Genomic DNA, 18,169 nt, shown 5'->3' with positions numbered 1-18,169 from the left:
TGTGGTCTGTACAGTGGGGATGTGATTGGATAGGAGAGGATATGTGTGGCCTGTACAGTGGGGATGTGATTGGATAGGAGAGGATATGTGTGGTCTGTACAGTGGCAAACGCAGGATTTTCAGAAGGGGGTTTCCAGAGGGGCGGAGCAAAGCACGGCGATGGACACTTAGGTGACCCAGTATATGCCGGGTCAGTTAAAGTATTATAGATAGACCAAATGTTTTCAAATAATAATAATAATAAAAATAAAAAATATATATAATATATGCCATATTATCTGGAGCACCTATTGGATTAGGGCTTCTGGACTGACACCCCGGCTGGTGTGCTTAAAGGTGGTGAGTGCTATCCAAAACGGATGGATATATATATATATATATATACATACATACATACATGGGCATCAACAGCAGTGTAGACCCCTGGGCATAGCAAGGTATTGGGGCCCCTACCGATCCTCCAGCGGTAGGGGTGGGGGAAGCTTTGATGTCCTGCGGGTGGTAGTGGGTATTATATCAACGGCGCAGCATGTAGTCCCTGGATCAGTAATTTCCACTAATTACCCCTTTACTGCACAGATGGTGGGAGATGGGGTGGGAGAAGGGGGCATTGGGCTGAATAAAGGGGCTGTGATACATAACTTCCAGGGTGGTAGAGGATATGTAATATGCAGAGGAGGAGTATATAGTGGAGTGGGCTCATTATTCATAATTTTCTGGTGGGAGGACAGCTTGCTTGACTGCAGATATCTCCAGTTCCCGGAAATAGATTTTTAAGATTGTAATGGAATTAGAAACTAGAGAATCCCACCTACCTAATGGTATTGGGGACTAGGGGATCAGAGTTCAGGAGGCAGAGCAATCCACCAACGAGTATATAAAACTACATACCAGGTGTGTGGAGCTGGAGCAGTAACCAGCTGCTGGAACGCTGATATCTCTGGTTCTGGGAACAGTAGAGACAAGCTACTAGTGTCCCTCAAAGGGGGAGAGTCCCAGCTTTTGGAATATACCCTCAGAAAAAACTCTATGTCAGAAAGAACCTGAAATATCTGACTGGGAATAACAATTAACAGGCTTGGGTGGGGACCACTGTTTGAAGTCAGATATCTCCGGTTCCCAAGGGCCGATTTTTACAATTCTTGTATCCATGGAAAGAGGGGACCCTCAGCTTTCAGATGAGGTCCCTTAGACTCCTGGGGGGGTTTCTGGGTACTCAGAAACCCCCCCTGCGTGCGCTACTGACTGTACAGTGGGGATGTGATTGGATAGGAGAGGATATGTGTGGACTGTACAGTGGGGATGTGATTGGATAGGAGAGGATATGTGTGGCCTGTACAGTGGGGATGTGATTGGATAGGAAAGGATATGTGTGGCCTGTACAGTGGGGATGTGATTGGATAGGAGAGGATATGTGTGGTCTGTACAGTGGGGATGTGATTGGATAGGAGAGGATATGTGTGGACTGTACAGTGGGGATGTGATTTGATAGGACAAAGGATATGTGTGGTCTGTACAGTGGGGATGTGATTGGATAGGAGAGGATATGTGTGGCCTGTACAGTGGGGATGTGATTGGATAGGAGAGGATATGTGTGGTCTGTACAGTGGGGATGTGATTGGATAGGAGAGGATATGTGTGGACTGTACAGTGGGGATGTGATTGGATAGGAGAGGATATGTGTGGCCTGTACAGTGGGGATGTGATTGGATAGGAGAGGATATGTGTGGACTGTACAGTGGGGATGTGATTGGATAGGAGAGGATATGTGTGGCCTGTACAGTGGGGATGTGATTGGATAGGAAAGGATATGTGTGGCCTGTACAGTGGGGATGTGATTGGATAGGAGAGGATATGTGTGGTCTGTACAGTGGGGATGTGATTGGATAGGAGAGGATATGTGTGGACTGTACAGTGGGGATGTGATTTGATAGGACAAAGGATATGTGTGGTCTGTACAGTGGGGATGTGATTGGATAGGAGAGGATATGTGTGGCCTGTACAGTGGGGATGTGATTGGATAGGAGAGGATATGTGTGGTCTGTACAGTGGGGATGTGATTGGATAGGAGAGGATATGTGTGGACTGTACAGTGGGGATGTGATTGGATAGGAGAGGATATGTGTGGCCTGTACAGTGGGGATGTGATTGGATAGGAGAGGATATGTGTGGTCTGTACAGTGGGGATGTGATTGGATAGGAGAGGATATGTGTGGCCTGTACAGTGGGGATGTGATTGGATAGGAGAGGATACTGTATGTTTGGTATGTACAGCGGGGATGTGATTGGATAGGACAGAGGATGTGTGGTCTCTACAGTGGGGATGTGAGTGGATAGGAGAGGATATGTGTGGCCTGTACAGTGGGGATGTGATTGGATAGGACAGAGGATATGTGTGGTCTGTACAGTGGGGATGTGATTAGATAGGACAGAGGATATGTGTGGTCTGTACAGTGGGGATGTGATTGGATAGGAGAGGATATGTGTGGTCTGTACAGTGGGGATGTGATTGGATAGGAGAGGATATGTGTAGCCTGTACAGTGGGGATGTGATTGGATAGGAGAGGATATGTGTGGACTGTACAGTGGGGATGTGATTGGATAGGAGAGGATATGTGTGGTCTGTACAGTGGGGATGTGATTGGATAGGACAGAGGATATGTGTGGTCTGTACAGTGGGTATGTGATTGGATAGGAGAGGATATGTGTGGTCTGTAAAGTGGGGATGTGATTGGATAGGAGAGGATATGTGTGGTCTGTACAGTGGGGATGTGATTGGATAGGAGAGGATATGTGTGGCCTGTACAGTGGGGATGTGATTGGATAGGAGAGGATATGTGTGGCCTGTACAGTGGGGATGTGATTGGATAGGAGAGGATATGTGTGGCCTGTACAGTGGGGATGTGATTGGATAGGAGAGGATATGTGTGGCCTGTACAGTGGGGATGTGATTGGATAGGAGAGGATATGTGTGGTCTGTACAGTGGGGATGTGATTGGATAGGAGAGGATATGTGTGGACTGTACAGTGGGGATGTGATTGGGTAGGAGAGGATATGTGTGACCTGTACAGTGGGGATGTGATTGGACACAGGATATGTGTGGTCTGTACAGTGGGGATGTGATTGGATAGGAGAGGATATGTGTGGTCTGTACAGTGGGGATGTGATTGGATAGGAGAGGATATGTGTGGCCTGTACAGTGGGGATGTGATTGGATAGGAGAGGATATGTGTGGCCTGTACAGTGTGGATGTGATTGGATAGGAGAGGATATGTGTGGCCTGTACAGTGGGGATGTGATTGGATAGGAATAGTATATGAAGGTTAAGTGACTGGTTCTGGAATCTGATAGGCTGCCTGAAGAGATGAGTTTTCAGGAAACGCTTGTAGGTTTGGAGACTGGAGGAGAGTCTTATTGTGCTTGGGAGGGCATTCCACAGAGTGGGTGCAGCCCGAAGAAAGTCCTGCAGTCGGGAATGGGAGTGAGTAATGAGTGTGGATGAGAGAAGCAGATTTTGGGAGGAGCGTAGAGGTCGGGTTAGGAGATATATTTAGATAAATAGCACTAGTAGAAAAATCCACATGTTCAGCAATGGGAACCCATGAAAAGCTTTCCCAATTCCCCCCCCCCCCTGATGTGTTGCCACTCCAGGGTTCTCCCGGAGAGGTGAAAATCAAAGTAGGCAAGTATGCACTGGGTAATGTTTAAAATTAGGGCCCCCAAATATATATTATCAGACCCTGAACCCCTCCAACCTATGTCCTTGAAATTACCCCTCCCACCACTTATACCACAATTACTGCACAATAACACCATAATACCAGAAGCCCCTATTCTTACAGTGAGGCGTCGGAACAGAGAACAACTTGTTAAGGTCACCATGGATGGACATTGCCCTGCAAACAACAACAGCGCGGACAGACCGCGCTTATTTCATAGTCATAAAATATAGCACTTCTTTTGGCGGAGAAATATAACACAGCTTCCAGTCGGAATGACCTAAAATTCCTGGCTACCAAATAATTTGGTTTTGGCAATTTACATTCATGTGCATTTCTATAAACACATAGTTATTTTAAGACCTATGCATCATAGAACATTCCAGGGATGGAAACAGTAAAGGGGGTTTTAAATACAAGAAGAAAACACGTTTGAGTTTGGATGGTTTCACCCATAGAGGTGTCTTTATTCAGGAGAGGAAAACAGCACGGCTAGCCAATTCATTGGGTCGGTCAAAAAATATGATTTAAATTAGTGTCCCTCACCCGTGATCTGACTATATCCACTGCTGCGTGGCGACTGGCCTGGGACACGGAGTTATAGGGTAGAGGTGACTATACAGACCACAACGGGCTGGCTGCGCGATGATTTATTACGGCAGTAATCTGATTTGGCAGCTACAAAGCAAACATATTAATATAACGTTTATGGAACTTGCGTTCTGCAATCTACTATCCCCTGGTAAAATTCTACTTTCATGTCCTCCCATAACCTAATCGGGATCATAATCTTCTCTTGCGCTGCACCTAATCTATACACTACATCAGCATCTCCCAACCTGAAAGCAGTTGCCTCGTTAAGCCTACACTGAAACGTTTTGGGGGAAATTTACTAAAGTGCCGAATCCCTGATACAAATGGATAGTACCGACATCGGCCACATTTCGGGGAAAAAACGAGTCGTGATTAGGGCAAATTTACTAATCTGCCGTGTTCACCTGATTCGTATGTTCCGATGTCGTAGCCGGTCCTATCCATTCGTATTTGGATATGTCGATCGTATTTACCGCCGCCAAATACATACAAAGCGTCCGCATCACACGGACCAGTCAGATCCGTGCAGGCTGCAGTGTAAAAAAAATGATAAATAAATAATTTTAAAAAATGGCGCGGGTCCCCCTGCCCGGCTATAACCAGCTCCGAGCTCATTGAACCGGTCTTGGTTTTAGAAATTCAGGGGGACAAATAACTGGGGGTCCCAAGGTTTTATAAAACCCACACCAGTCACACAGGGGACAAAATGAATAGGGGTCCCCAATATTTTGGCAGTCAGCACCGGACCGAACCAGCCAGCAGGGTACTGCCACAGCCAGGGGAAAAAATGTATACAAGCTCCCCCTGGCCAAAGCATTAACCCCCTGACTGGACAGCCCATGCTTGGACCCTTGTGGAGTGGGGACCACCCAATAAAGAGGTCCCCCTCCTCCCATTGGATGAATGGTGATTCTTATTTGTATTCTTTTGATGGTGTATGCACTCGTATTCCCGAATATGCCTATCCCCCTATTTTTTTGTTTCCCTCATGGTGCCGTTAAAAGGAGCATAGCTCCACCCCGACACCCGCAAAGCCACACCTCCAGGTTCTGATTGGCCCATGGGCCAGTCAGTCAAAGAAAAGCAATGGCCATCGATAGGTAGAACCATCGGAGGTCATACATCACATAGTATGCAACTATCAATGACTGTGTGCATCTATCGCCATCGATGGTAACCATCTACGGTGATAGCACCGATGGCTATCCCTACTTTCTCTAGCTCTGGTCGGTTGCTGAGCAGCATTGCATTGATGGTGAATATAGTATCGGAGAGACTGATCTCTGTGTCTACTTTCATTTAAGAAAACAATTAGATGGGATTGTTCTGGCCGGCGATCGGGGCTGCGCGCCAGGAAACACACTGGTTTATTGTCTGTCAGGACCATCTGTATTAATTGTATTTGTTATACTATTGTCCCGGAACATTGTGAGACCCTCCGGCGTGCGCGTCTTATCTCGTGGTGTCATCGCTGTTTAGAGATGTTTTACTGGGTCACAAAGTTTATTGGGGTAAGTTCAGGACGCCGCTATCCAACAATACTGTCGTGCAAGAGAAACGTTCAGTTATCGGGACTGTAAGACAATAAGGGATATATTACTAAGGTGCAGGTTTTTAGAAGTGGAGATTCTACATACTAATCATTTATCTAGAACCTTCTAGAAGATCATAGATAGAATCTATTTGGTTGTCATGGGTGACATCTTCATGTCTAAAAACTCGCACTTTAGTGAATATATCCCTAATAATTCTGCCGCAATGCTCATATCGGTAATTATGGGAGGGGATATGTAAATTAAGTAATTTAAAGGGGGCGTGGTTCGCACGTAGAACCACTTGTTAATAGCAAACATATAACCAGACATGTAGTTTTAGGTGAGTACCGCAAGCAGGGGCCATATATATTTATATATCTACATACCTTCCGGCTTATTGGATCTCATCAGTGCAAGCTATTAAACAATGGGAAATGTGCATCAAACCTACTAGAGAGGTCAGGTGGAGATGTTGGCACTACACATATATTAGCTATCACTTTATATAGTTTATACTTCCACTGACCGAACCAACCGTTATACTCAGAAGGACGTCTGATAACAGAGATTGTGTGTTCTTAGCCCCGCCTACCGTACGGATCGCTCACACCGTCCGAATGCGGTAAGATGCTGAATGAATGGACCACGAGTGGATGTTTCATGTGAGCACCTCCTCCATCTGTGGGAACCTCCCCCATCCTCCGATGGTCGCCGACCATCGAATGATGGAGCGAGTGGTCAGACAGCTCCGAGTGCTCCAGACCACTTGGACATTTCTCCGTATGAAAGCATGGATATGGGCGGGCAGCTGGCATCCGGCTATGTCAGCTGTCCGCCCCCCACACGTGCGTCACGGCCGGATTACCATACGTACGCCCAGCATTTTCATGGGAACGCCCATGAAACGCGGGGCGTACGCATATGGTAATGAGCCCAAACAGCCCTTCAGGCCCCTCTCCACCCACTGCTCGGATGGTTCCATACGTATCATTTTCTGCACGGACCTCACGCCATGTTCGTACGTGTTCGTACATGCAAGGCGTTCGCACATGTGCAGATACGCCTCTGCACATACGCAAACACCAAACATCGGCCGTCCGACCGCACCCTGAGCCATCCGACTCAATCAGAATAAGGTCCAATGTGACAACAGTGGCCTAAAGATATTGTACAGACCAGGAAATGTCAAGATATGGAACGTACCTTTAAATCCACGAAGTCCCCCTAGGCCTGGGGATCCAATGTCTCCCTGGTCTCCTTTCTGCCCGGGCAACCCGGGAAGACCCCGTTCACCAGGAAGTCCTGGAAGAGGGAACAAGTCAGACACTAAATATTTTACCAAGGAACATTTCAATGTAAATAATATATATGGATATATTCATTTATAATGTACTAGATGTGGTCCCTGGCACTGCTGGGTTTTATTCTGTCTCTTACCTACTGTCTCTGCATCACTACCCTCCCCGTCTATTTCATCTCCTCTTTTTCCCTCTCTTATCCCAACTCTCTCTTCCCCCTCATATGTCTGTTTCTCTTATTATATAGGTTATTATTACTGTATATAGGTTATTACTGTATATAGGTTATCCTTGGTATAACTTTTTCTACGTTCGTCTTTACTAATGTACTGTGTGGGACATCTTTTCTTCCCTACGGGTTTTAATGTGGGTTATGCAGAAACTCTCATCACTGACACTGATGGGAAAGGTCAGAGTTCATACCAACGGCCAATACATTTTTAGCATGATGACATCATCATTATTATTATTATGTCTCATATAGAACCGCGGAACAGATTTGGATGCATTTTCAGCATGTTATAGAGCATTTGCAGAGGAAGGTTTAGGTAAATGTGATCTGAATCTATGACAAAAGGGAGCCGAGCAGTGATGACTTTAGTAAGAGCGACAATCTCAATAAAAAGAATGGTCGTGTTGTACAGTGCACACAGTGGCCAAGAGTGGTACTGCAGTCACTGTGCTCTGATAGAAGACCAGGCTGCAGGAAATCATCACATATGTCCCCCATCTTTCCTTACTGCTCTTCCTTCACCTGCTTCCATGAGTCATCAGTAATATAGGAAAGTCTTTCCCAAACGTGCATCTGACCCCCCTCCCCATTTGTGCCTCTGTCTCCTACCTCCCCACAGTGGCGTAACTATAGCCACGCAGCCCCCGCGGTGGCGGGGAGGCACTAAAAAGGTGTGGGCGCCGGGGGGCTGCGGGGATATAGTTAGCCGCTGGCGTCTGCCCCTGCCACCGGCGATTCTGTCTTGCGGGTCCCGGCTCTCCCGGCTCCTGCTGCTTATAAAAAAAAAGTGACAATCGGAAAATGGCTGCCCCCATACGAAAGACAGTTTTTGAGGATGCTAGAGGAGCCTTCTCTAGCAACCTTAAAAACGGTCTGCAGTATGGGGGCAGCCATTTTCTGAATGTCACTTTTTTAATAAGCAGCAGAAGCCGGGAGAACCGGGACCCGCAAGACAGGGGGGGGGGGGGTGCGGGGGGCAGGCAAAATTTTCGGCAGAGGGGTGCATAGTTAATAGTTATGCCACTGCCTCCCCATGCGCACTTATCATCTCCCCTCCCTATATATACGGTACCTCCCCACCGGCCGTGTCATGTCTTGACCATCCCTGACATGCTCACTTCATGCCTTCAGTCCTCCTTGCCTGCACTAGTTGTCTCCCCCTCCATCTAGATTGTAAGCTCCTTGGAGAAGGGCCCACTTTATCTCTACCAAACGCAGCTGCCCCTGGTAGTACGCGGACACCTCCTCCGCTTCCCCACACCCCGGCTGTATTGTGTACTGAGAACTGTGCTGCTAATTGTTACCTGTGCTCTGTTGCAGCTTCCCGGTTACTGTAATGTTCAGTTCTAGTGTGTACCCCGTACTGTTCTAATGTGCGCCCTCTGTACGGCGCTGCCCCTGGTAGTACGCGGACACCTCCTCCGCTTCCCTACACCTCGGCTGTATTGTGTACTGAGAACTGTGCTGCTAATTATTACCTGTGCTCTGTTGCAGCGTCTCAGTTACTGTTATGTTCAGTTCTGTGCACCCTGTACTGTTCTAATGTGCGCCCTCTGTACGGCGCTGCCCCTGGTAGTACGCGGACACCTCCTCCGCTTCCCCACATCTCCCCTGTATTGTGTACGGAGAATTGTTCTGCTACTTGTTACCTGTGCTCTGTTGCAGCGTCTCAGTTACTGTAATGTTCAGTTCTAGTGTGTACCCTGTACTGTTCTAATGTGCGCCCTCTGTACGGCGCTGCCAACCACTTGTGGTGCCCTATGAATAAACTGTAACAATAATAATTTCCTTCAAGACGAGTACTGCAGAGTTTTCCACCAAGAACTCTGTGAGCTGTGATCCTTTTGACTGTTCCCTATGTCGACCTAATGATTGTGTTGACCTAATGACCCTATCGACCTAGACATATTTTGACCTTTTGAGGGTGTCGACATAAGGCCTGTCGACCTTCAGTGGTCGACTAAGTAACCGTATACCATTTGCACAACATACGGTAGATCTCCATAGCATTCTGCACTGAGTACAACCTGCTTATACACAGAAGCGGCTCTGCGCTGTATTCAAGGGAAGTAAGACTGCTGTATACACAGAAGCGGCTCTGTGCAGTATCCAAGGGAAGTAAGACTACTGTATACACAGAAGCGGCTCTGCGCTGTATCCAAGGGAAGTAAGACTACTGTATACACAGAAGCGGCTCTGCGCTGTATCCAAGGGAAGTAAGACTACTGTATACACAGAAGCGGCTCTGTGCTGTATCCAAGGGAAGTAAGACTACTGTATACAAATGTCTTCAATTAAGGGAGAAATTACAATAACCCTTCTAAAGAGCAGAGAAGTGGACAAATGGAGATATTGCCGATAGCAACCAATCAGCTTCATCCTCTTGTGGCGAAGAGGGCAGTTTGCCACAGACAATGTCCACTTCACCTACAGAAGGTTGGCAAAACTTAAAGTATGGGTAAGTGACCCCCACAGGGTAGTTTGTCTAAAGGTACCCACACACTAGTGCGATTTCACCACTTTTCACCTGAAATTGGGTAAAAAGTGGCCAAATCGCATGTGTTTAATGGCCTATCTGTGATGCACGGCCCCTGGGCACCGTGTCACAGTCGGAGGTCGGACATGTTGCACATGATAAATTCGAATTGCAGGCCTCCGTGCACATCGCAGGTGCTTTTTAGCAACCCGAGCAATTACCTTGATAATCACTTGGGTTTCGAATTTGCAGCCCAGCGATTGGCAGTGGCATCGAGGGGGGGGATAGGGGACGGCTGCCTTTTGCCGCCGCAGCACAGCCTCTCTCCCCAGTTCAGCACACGGCAGCACCTTGTGCTGAGCTGGGGAGAGAGACAGCGGCAACTTGTCCTCTCGCTCCCTCTCATTTATTGTTTTCATGGGGGCGTGGCCACACCCTGCCCGGAGGCCCCGTCCCTGTCTGGTGGCCACGCCCCCTACATTTTACGGGAGCTTGTCCAACCTGTTGGTCCCCCTGGTCCCATGTGCGAGTAGGTCTACAGCAGTATAAGGGAAACACAAAAAAATAGTAATTACTGCACCCCCTTATTCTGGGCCAAGACTTTCCCCTATTGCTGGAAGTCATTGTTGATCAGATCTGACGACATGTCGGCAATTGATAACAAAAACATACAGGGCTCATTCCTGGCATTCAGCTAAGCAGCCTTCCCCTGTAACCAAATTAATTTTTTATAAGATTAAATCACATTCCATTTAAATATAGTTGACAATATTTTATGTTCTTACTTCTGCTCCGTGCTAGAGGGAGCAGTACAGAGGACGATTGCTGCGTCGACGGTAAGCGCACTCTCTGTAACGCGGCCGTACGGAACATCCAGCGTGTTTATACAAAGGCCGGATAGATCCTTCCTGTCTCCCATTACCATCTGAGTGCCGCGGGCTATTGTGAAGTGTGCGCCGACGGTGCCAGCAGCCGCCGACATATTTACAACGTGTTAAATAAACACACTTGGAAATACAATAAATGTTTGAGAATTAGAGGGGAGGCCGGAGCTGATAGGATTTGTGTATTGGCAGAGGCGGGACGGAACATTACGCTCTGGATTCAATCTGGCTCTGGTTTTACTGCAGCGAGGAGTCTCAGCGTGGAATTGTTTGGTGGTCTCCGCTCCAGGGCCAACAAACAGGTGTCCACACCGAGTGGGACAAGGAGCCAAGACTACGGTGACAGCTGCTCTCTGCGCCTGGGGCACTGGGAGTTTCTAGGCTGCAGTGCTCAGGCTGCCGCGTTCTCGTATATATATATATATATATATATATATATATATATATATATATATATATATACACAGTATATGTTGCTGTAAAAAGCGTCACTCCAGGACTTGTGGCAAACGTGAATTTATTCGGTCAACGCCGTTTCGGGCGTCAGCCCGTCATGAGGACACGTGACAGGTAATAGGTTTCTTCTTTTGAAGAAGTCTGATTGACAAAACACGTTGGAAAACCTATAACCTCCTACCTACTTCTTTAAGATAAGCTCATTATTATACTTTTACTTTTTATGCCCTGAACATTATAAACTGTATTCTTTAGATTATTTTTTTATTGTTTAAATAAATGTAATTTTATTTTTTATACAATTATCTATTTATATATTTGTGGCGCATCCAACCGTGACCAGACCATTGATAATCATAGTATATATTTAATTGACCTTACCCAGTCATTTCTTACATATTTATTATACAATTAGTCGCGGCTTCCATATCCACTTGTAGCAATTTCAAACATAAAGTACAGTAACTTACCGCTACTTTTTATTTAAGGATTGGCTGACACCCTATATAAAACTAAAGAAAATGTTCAGAGGGCGCTAGTAAGTAGTTAATAGATAAACAACTGTAGTAAAAAGTATTTAATAACAAATTGTGTATATAACGTTCAATAAAATCGCAAGGTACAGTAATAGGGAATCCTTCCAGACAGCGGTGATCATCAGGTTGGTGTAGGCAGCCCGGCGCCGAATGATTTTTCTTCCGGGCGGCCACATGCCGATGTATATAGGAACACATCTGCTTGCATGCTAGTGATCGGATTCGGGCGGCATTAACCTCATTGCTAGACAGCTAATTTACGCAGGTTAGCGAGAAAGTCTGAATCAGGCCCTTTATCTCCATCCACATTATGGGGGAAATTTACTAAAGGAAATGTGTAAAAAATAGGTGTAAAAATAGGTGTATTTGTATCCAGAAATACACTTATTTTTGACATTTTCTATCCCGAAAATACGGCAATTCGTATTGATAGCACATCAATACGAATTGCCGTATTTTCGGGATAGAAAATGTCAAAAATAAGTGTATTTCTGGATACAAATACACCTATTTTTACACCTATTTTTTACACATTTCCTTTAGTAAATTTCCCCCTATCTCTCTCCAATACTTAGTAAATAGACCCCTTCATTTGTTAATTTGGGAACATTATAACTCGATCTACCATTGCTGGTTAGAACCTCCCTATAGTAATACACATAATTGCCCGGAACATTTCCGTTAATAATTACAAGCGCCTTCTCGTGTTACCAACCTGAGAATCCCACATTAGCCGAATCCTAATAGAACATCAATCATTTACGGCATCCCGTACAGGGGACCATTAGCCGAGTGGTTTGTCAGTTCTGCATAAACATTGACTGAAAACACATCGATCACACGTATATTATTCTGGGGGGGGGTCTCAGGAACATGGGAAGGTCCTTTTCTGAATTACAGTACTGTAGTATTACCATGACTATGTGGTATGGATGCCGCTCTTATAGAAGAACCAGAGTCAATACACATTGACCCCCACTAATGGGCATTCCTGAGGGATATTATAATCATTAATCAAGGATTTAAACACACACACATTATTCCTAATACAAATGTGCGGATCAGTTCTCCAGAACCCCAAATCCACACAAACCCCACCCGGATCCTACAAACAGATCTGATCGGAACCGGTTCCCAGCTCAGATCTTTCAGCGGTTTGGAATTTGGATTGTACTGTAAATCTGAATTTTGGGTTCTAAATTTCATAAATGAAACTATTTTAGCTGTTTTTTTACAAATTTTGAACCTAATTCAGGTTGTCTCGCTAAACAAACGTCGTTCACTGCTTAGCAAGCACCTCAACACCGCCCGCCATAAGGGTGTCCACTCGCATGCCGCTTCGGGACACCCATAAAATGCTGGCATCCCCTGAATACGGCCCTCTCCGATCACTGTAGAATCACCCCCTTTGATCAATGATTTATTTTTAAACCGAACCGAATTTTGATTTTGAACCCAAACCCTTGAGGGTGGTTTTGCGAAACCAAAACACGCAGAGGAGCCTGGATCCTATCCAAAACACGGCGCACACTTCTAATTCCAGAATTAAGTCACAGCTACAGTGCATTCTGCGATACCGATTGCACCAGTGGAACTGGCTTCTAGGTCAGGGCATTGAATTACAGTAGTGAGACCGGTCCAGAGTGCGAACCATGAGCAGAACGAGAGCTGTCTCCACAAGGGAGAATAGAATGATTTATGTACGGTAGGAAGAACACCCCCCCCCTCACATGTGGAAACACTTTGGGAGTTACTGTAATTTTACAAAGCGCAGATGGAGCGATTGTAAATTGTAAACAAAGTGAAAAGTTTGTCATATTGTTCTGAAATCCACAGACTGGCTGTCCGGGGCTGGAGATATGTAATGCGATCAACAACAGGGGGGGGGGGGATCAAGTAACAAGACTGGAATCAAGGTAAGGGATCCTGAATTTAGGTCAATCACTGTTGGTCAACCTGCATTAGGGTGAAATTGTCAAAAGCTTAACATCGTCAAGAGGTCGACATTATACTGGTCAATGTGAATTTTTCATTGTTTTTTTTTTCTTCTTTTTTTTTGGCTTTTTTCATACTTTACCATCAACGTGGATTGGGAATAGTGTTGAGCGTAGCGGGCACAATGCTCAAAGTATGGCGATTGGGCACGGAACGCTAATTGGGTTGTTGGCAGTACCAGAGGTGTCCTCAGTGCACGGGTGCTGGAGGGTCATCAGTGCAGGGGTGTCTGCGGTGTCCTCAGTGCGCGGGTGCTGGAGGGTCATCAGTGCAGGGGTGTCTGCGGTGTCCTCAGTGTGGGGGTGACACCAATATCAGTACCGCTAAGGTCCCGGCAGTGCAGGGATACTGTTGGTGTCCTCACTGTGGCGGGTGCTGGTGGTCCCGGCACTGCAGTGTGGGCTGTGTGGAGGGGCTGGCAGTGGTCTCAGTGCACCACCACTGGTTTTGTGCTACTACATTAAGGATCCCTGTCAAGCAACCACCAAGGTGCTCCCCCTGTATTGAAGCCATTATTTATGGCCTACATGTACTAGAGACGGACCAATCGGTTTTGCCGACTCACACATGTGACCCCATTCCTACAATCAGTGCCACTTACACTCAATAAATGCATGATTTCTAAACATTCAGATCTAACAAGTTAGGGTTTGGCTGATAGAGGAGAGACAGAGGCATTAATCATCCATCTGTAGCCATGGTAACAGGGACACTTTTGCTTTTCTTAGTAATTGGAGAAAGAAATATCGGGGAGAAGGCTGCTCACTACATGGGACCAAGTGGGGTGACACTATATATCGTCCATAGACAAACAACCTCCTTAACTATATACAGAATACAAAATATTTATAATACATAATACGTTGAAATCACCTCTTAACCCAGGAAGTCCGGGCGCTCCAGGTTCCCCTTCTATACCTTCATGGCCTTGTTCTCCCTTGGGCCCAGGTGGACCTAAAAACATAAAGACCTTGTTATACTGTACATAAACAGTGGACAATTGTAGTGTGATATGATAATAATAATAATAATTATTATTATTATATATAAAGCCATTATTATTATTGTTATTATTATTATTATTATATAGAGCCTTATGTTAGAAAATACACATTATATATACATAACCCCACGCATTTCACTGTTCCTCCTAATAACCTGTACAGCAGCGTCATGCGTGTTCCGTGTCCAGGCGAACAGCGGGTGTGTGTACAGTTATTTAATGTTTTGCCCCTTCAACCATTTCAAAGTACCAACGTTAGGATGGCTGAGGACCAGTGCTGGCTATTACCTATGGGCTGCAGCCCCCCCAGTATGATCTGCCACCAGTGAAGCTAGATACAATCCGTGAGACTATGACTGGCAGTGACTACTTGCCAGTCACCCACAGTAAAGGCAGTCCCATTGGGAGGTGTTCCCTCCCTCCCTCCAGAACTGCCAGTCTGGGCTGCTCTCTGCCTCGTTGTGTAGCCCTAACCCTAACCCCTGTACCATGCTGCCTAACACTCCCCACTAGTGCCTAACCCTAACCCCTGTACCATGCTGCCTAACACTCCCCACTAGTGCCTAACCCCTGTACCCAGATACCTAACCCTCCCCGCTAGTGCCTAACCCTAACCCCCGTACCATGCTGCCTAACCCTCCCCGCTAGTGCCTAACCCTAACCCCTGTACCTAGCTGCCTAACCCTCCCCGCTAGTGCCTAACCCTAACCCCCGTACCATGCTGTCTAACCCTCCCCGCTAGTGCCTAACCATAACTCCCGTACCATGCTGCCTAACCCTCCCCGCTAGTACCTAACCCTAACCCCCGTACCATGCTGCCTAACCCTCCCCGCTAGTACCTAACCCTAACCCCCGTACCATGCTGCCTAACCCTCCCCACTAGTGCCTAACCCTAACCCCCGTACCATGCTGCCTAACCCTCCCCGCTAGTGCCTAACCCTAACCCCCGTACCATGCTGCCTAACCCTCCCCACTAGTGCCTAACCCTAACCCCCGTACCATGCTGCCTAACCCTCCCTGCTAGTGCCTAACCCCCGTACCATGCTGCCTAACCCTCCCCGCTAGTGCCTAACCCTAACCCCCGTACCATGCTGCCTAACCCTCCCCGCTAGTGCCTAACCCTAACCCCTGTACCTAGCTGCCTAACCCTCCCCGCTAGTGCCTAACCCTAACCCCTGTACCATGCTGCCTAACCCTCCCAGCTAGTGCCTAACCATAACTCCCGTACCATGCTGCCTAACCCTCCCCGCTAGTACGGGGGTTAGGGTTACTACGGGGGTTAGGGTTACTAACCCCCGTACCATGCTGCCTAACCCTCCCCGCTAGTGCCTAACCATAACTCCCGTACCATGCTGCCTAACCCTCCCCGCTAGTACCTAACCCTAACCCCCGTACCATGCTGCCTAACCCTCCCCACTAGTGCCTAACCCTAACCCCCGTACCATGCTGCCTAACCCTCCCCGCTAGTGCCTAACCCTAACCCCTGTACCATGCTCCCTAACCCTCCCCGCTATTGTCTAACCCTAACCCCCGTACCATGCTGCCTAACCCTCCCCGCTAGTGCCTAACTATAACTCCCGTACCATGCTGCCTAACCCTCCCCGCTAGTACCTAACCCTAACCCCCGTACCATGCTGCCTAACCCTCCCCACTAGTGCCTAACCCTAACCCCCGTACCATGCTGCCTAACCCTCCCCGCCGGTGCCTAACCCTAACCCCCGTACCATGCTGCCTAACCCTCCCCGCTAGTGCCTAACCCTAACCCCCATACCATGCTGCCTAACCCTCCCCGCTAGTGCCTAACCCTAACCCCATACCCGGCTGCCTAACCCTCCCCGCTAGTGCCTAACCCTAACCCCCGTACCATGCTGCCTATCCATCCCCGCTAGTGCCTAACCCTAACCCCCGTACCATGCTGCCTAACCCTCCCCGCTAGTGCCTAACCCTAACCCCCGTACCATGCTGCCTAACACTCCCCACTAGTGCCTAACCCTAACCCCCGTACCATGCTGCCTAACCCTCCCCGCTAGTGCCTAACCCTAATCCCCATACCTTGCTGCCTATCCATCCCTGCTAGTGCCTAACCGTAACCCCAGTACCATGCTGCCTAACCCTCCCCGCTAGTGCCTAACCCTAACACCTGTATCCAGTTGCCTAACACTCCCCGCTAGTGCCTAACCCTAACCCCCGTACCATGCTGCCTAACCCTCCCCGCTAGTGCCTAACCGTAATCCCCATACCATGCTGCCTAACCCTCCCTGCTAGTGCCTAACCCCCGTACCATGCTGCCTAACCCTCCCCGCTAGTGCCTAACACTAACCCCCGTACCCAGCTGCCTAACCCTCCCCGCTAGTGCCTAACCCTAACCCCCGTACCCAGCTGCCTAACCCTCCCCGCTAGTGCCTAACCATAACTCCCGTACCATGCTGCCTAACCCTCCCCGCTAGTGCCTAACCCTAATCCCCATACGATGCTGCCTAACCCTCCCTGCTAGTGCCTAGCCCCCGTACCATGCTGCCTAACCCTCCCCGCTAGTGCCTAACCCTAACCCCATACCAAGCTGCCTAACCCTCCCTGCTAGTGCCTAACCCCCGTACGATGCTGCCTAACCCTCCCCGCTAGTGCCTAACCCCCGTACCATGCTGCCTAACCCTCCCCGCTAGTGCCTAACCCCCGTACCATGCTGCCTAACCCTCCCCGCTAGTGCCTAACCCTAACCCCCGTACCATGCTGCCTAACCCTCCCCGCTAGTGCCTAACCCCCGTACCATGCTGCCTAACCCTCCCCGCTAGTGCCTAACCCTAACCCCCGTACCATGCTGCCTAACCCTCCCCGCTAGTGCCTAACCCTAACTCCCATACCATGCTGCCTAACCCTCCCTGCTAGTACCTAACCCTAACCCCCGTACCATGCTGCCTAACCCTCCCCACTAGTGCCTAACCCTAACCCCCGTACCATGCTGCCTAACCCTCCCCACTAGTGCCTAACCCTAACCCCCGTACCATGCTGCCTAACCCTCCCCGCTAGTGCCTAACCCTAACCCCCGTACCATGCTGCCTAACCCTCCCCGCTAGTGCCTAACCCTAACCCCCATACCATGCTGCCTAACCCTCCCCGCTAGTGCCTAACCCTAACCCCATACCCAGCTGCCTAACCCTCCCCGCTAGTGCCTAACCCTAACCCCCGTACCATGCTGCCTATCCATCCCCGCTAGTGCCTAACCCTAACCCCCGTACCATGCTGCCTAACCCTTCCCGCTAGAGCCTAACCCTAACCCCCGTACCATGCTGCCTAACACTCCCCACTAGTGCCTAACCCTAACCCCCGTACCATGCTGCCTAACCCTCCCCGCTAGTGCCTAACCCTAATCCCCATACCTTGCTGCCTATCCATCCCTGCTAGTGCCTAACCGTAACCTAACTGAGTGTTCTCCACCTGTA

The 18,169-nt window shown here is 48.3% G+C and overlaps 1 protein-coding gene across 2 annotated transcripts in view; it reads right to left on the bottom strand.

Moving 5' to 3' along the window:
- Nucleotides 1–18,169, bottom strand: part of SCARA5 (scavenger receptor class A member 5) — a 242,054-nt gene that overhangs the window by 92,457 nt on the left and 131,428 nt on the right. For both annotated transcript variants that reach the window (XM_083178845.1, XM_083178846.1), the window contains 2 exons: nt 14,600–14,680; nt 7,053–7,151 (listed from right to left, as the gene is read on the bottom strand). In XM_083178845.1, coding sequence (XP_083034971.1) covers nt 7,053–7,151; nt 14,600–14,680 — 180 coding nt within the window. The remainder of the gene's footprint in view (nt 1–7,052; nt 7,152–14,599; nt 14,681–18,169) is intronic.

The sequence above is a fragment of the Crinia signifera genome, chromosome 3 (assembly GCF_055691185.1).
Source record: "Crinia signifera chromosome 3, ASM5569118v1, whole genome shotgun sequence".
In the NCBI taxonomy this organism is placed as follows: Eukaryota; Metazoa; Chordata; class Amphibia; order Anura; family Myobatrachidae; genus Crinia; species Crinia signifera.
The sequence above is the reverse complement of the archived record's forward strand: the minus strand, read 5'-3'. Positions and strand labels throughout refer to the sequence as shown.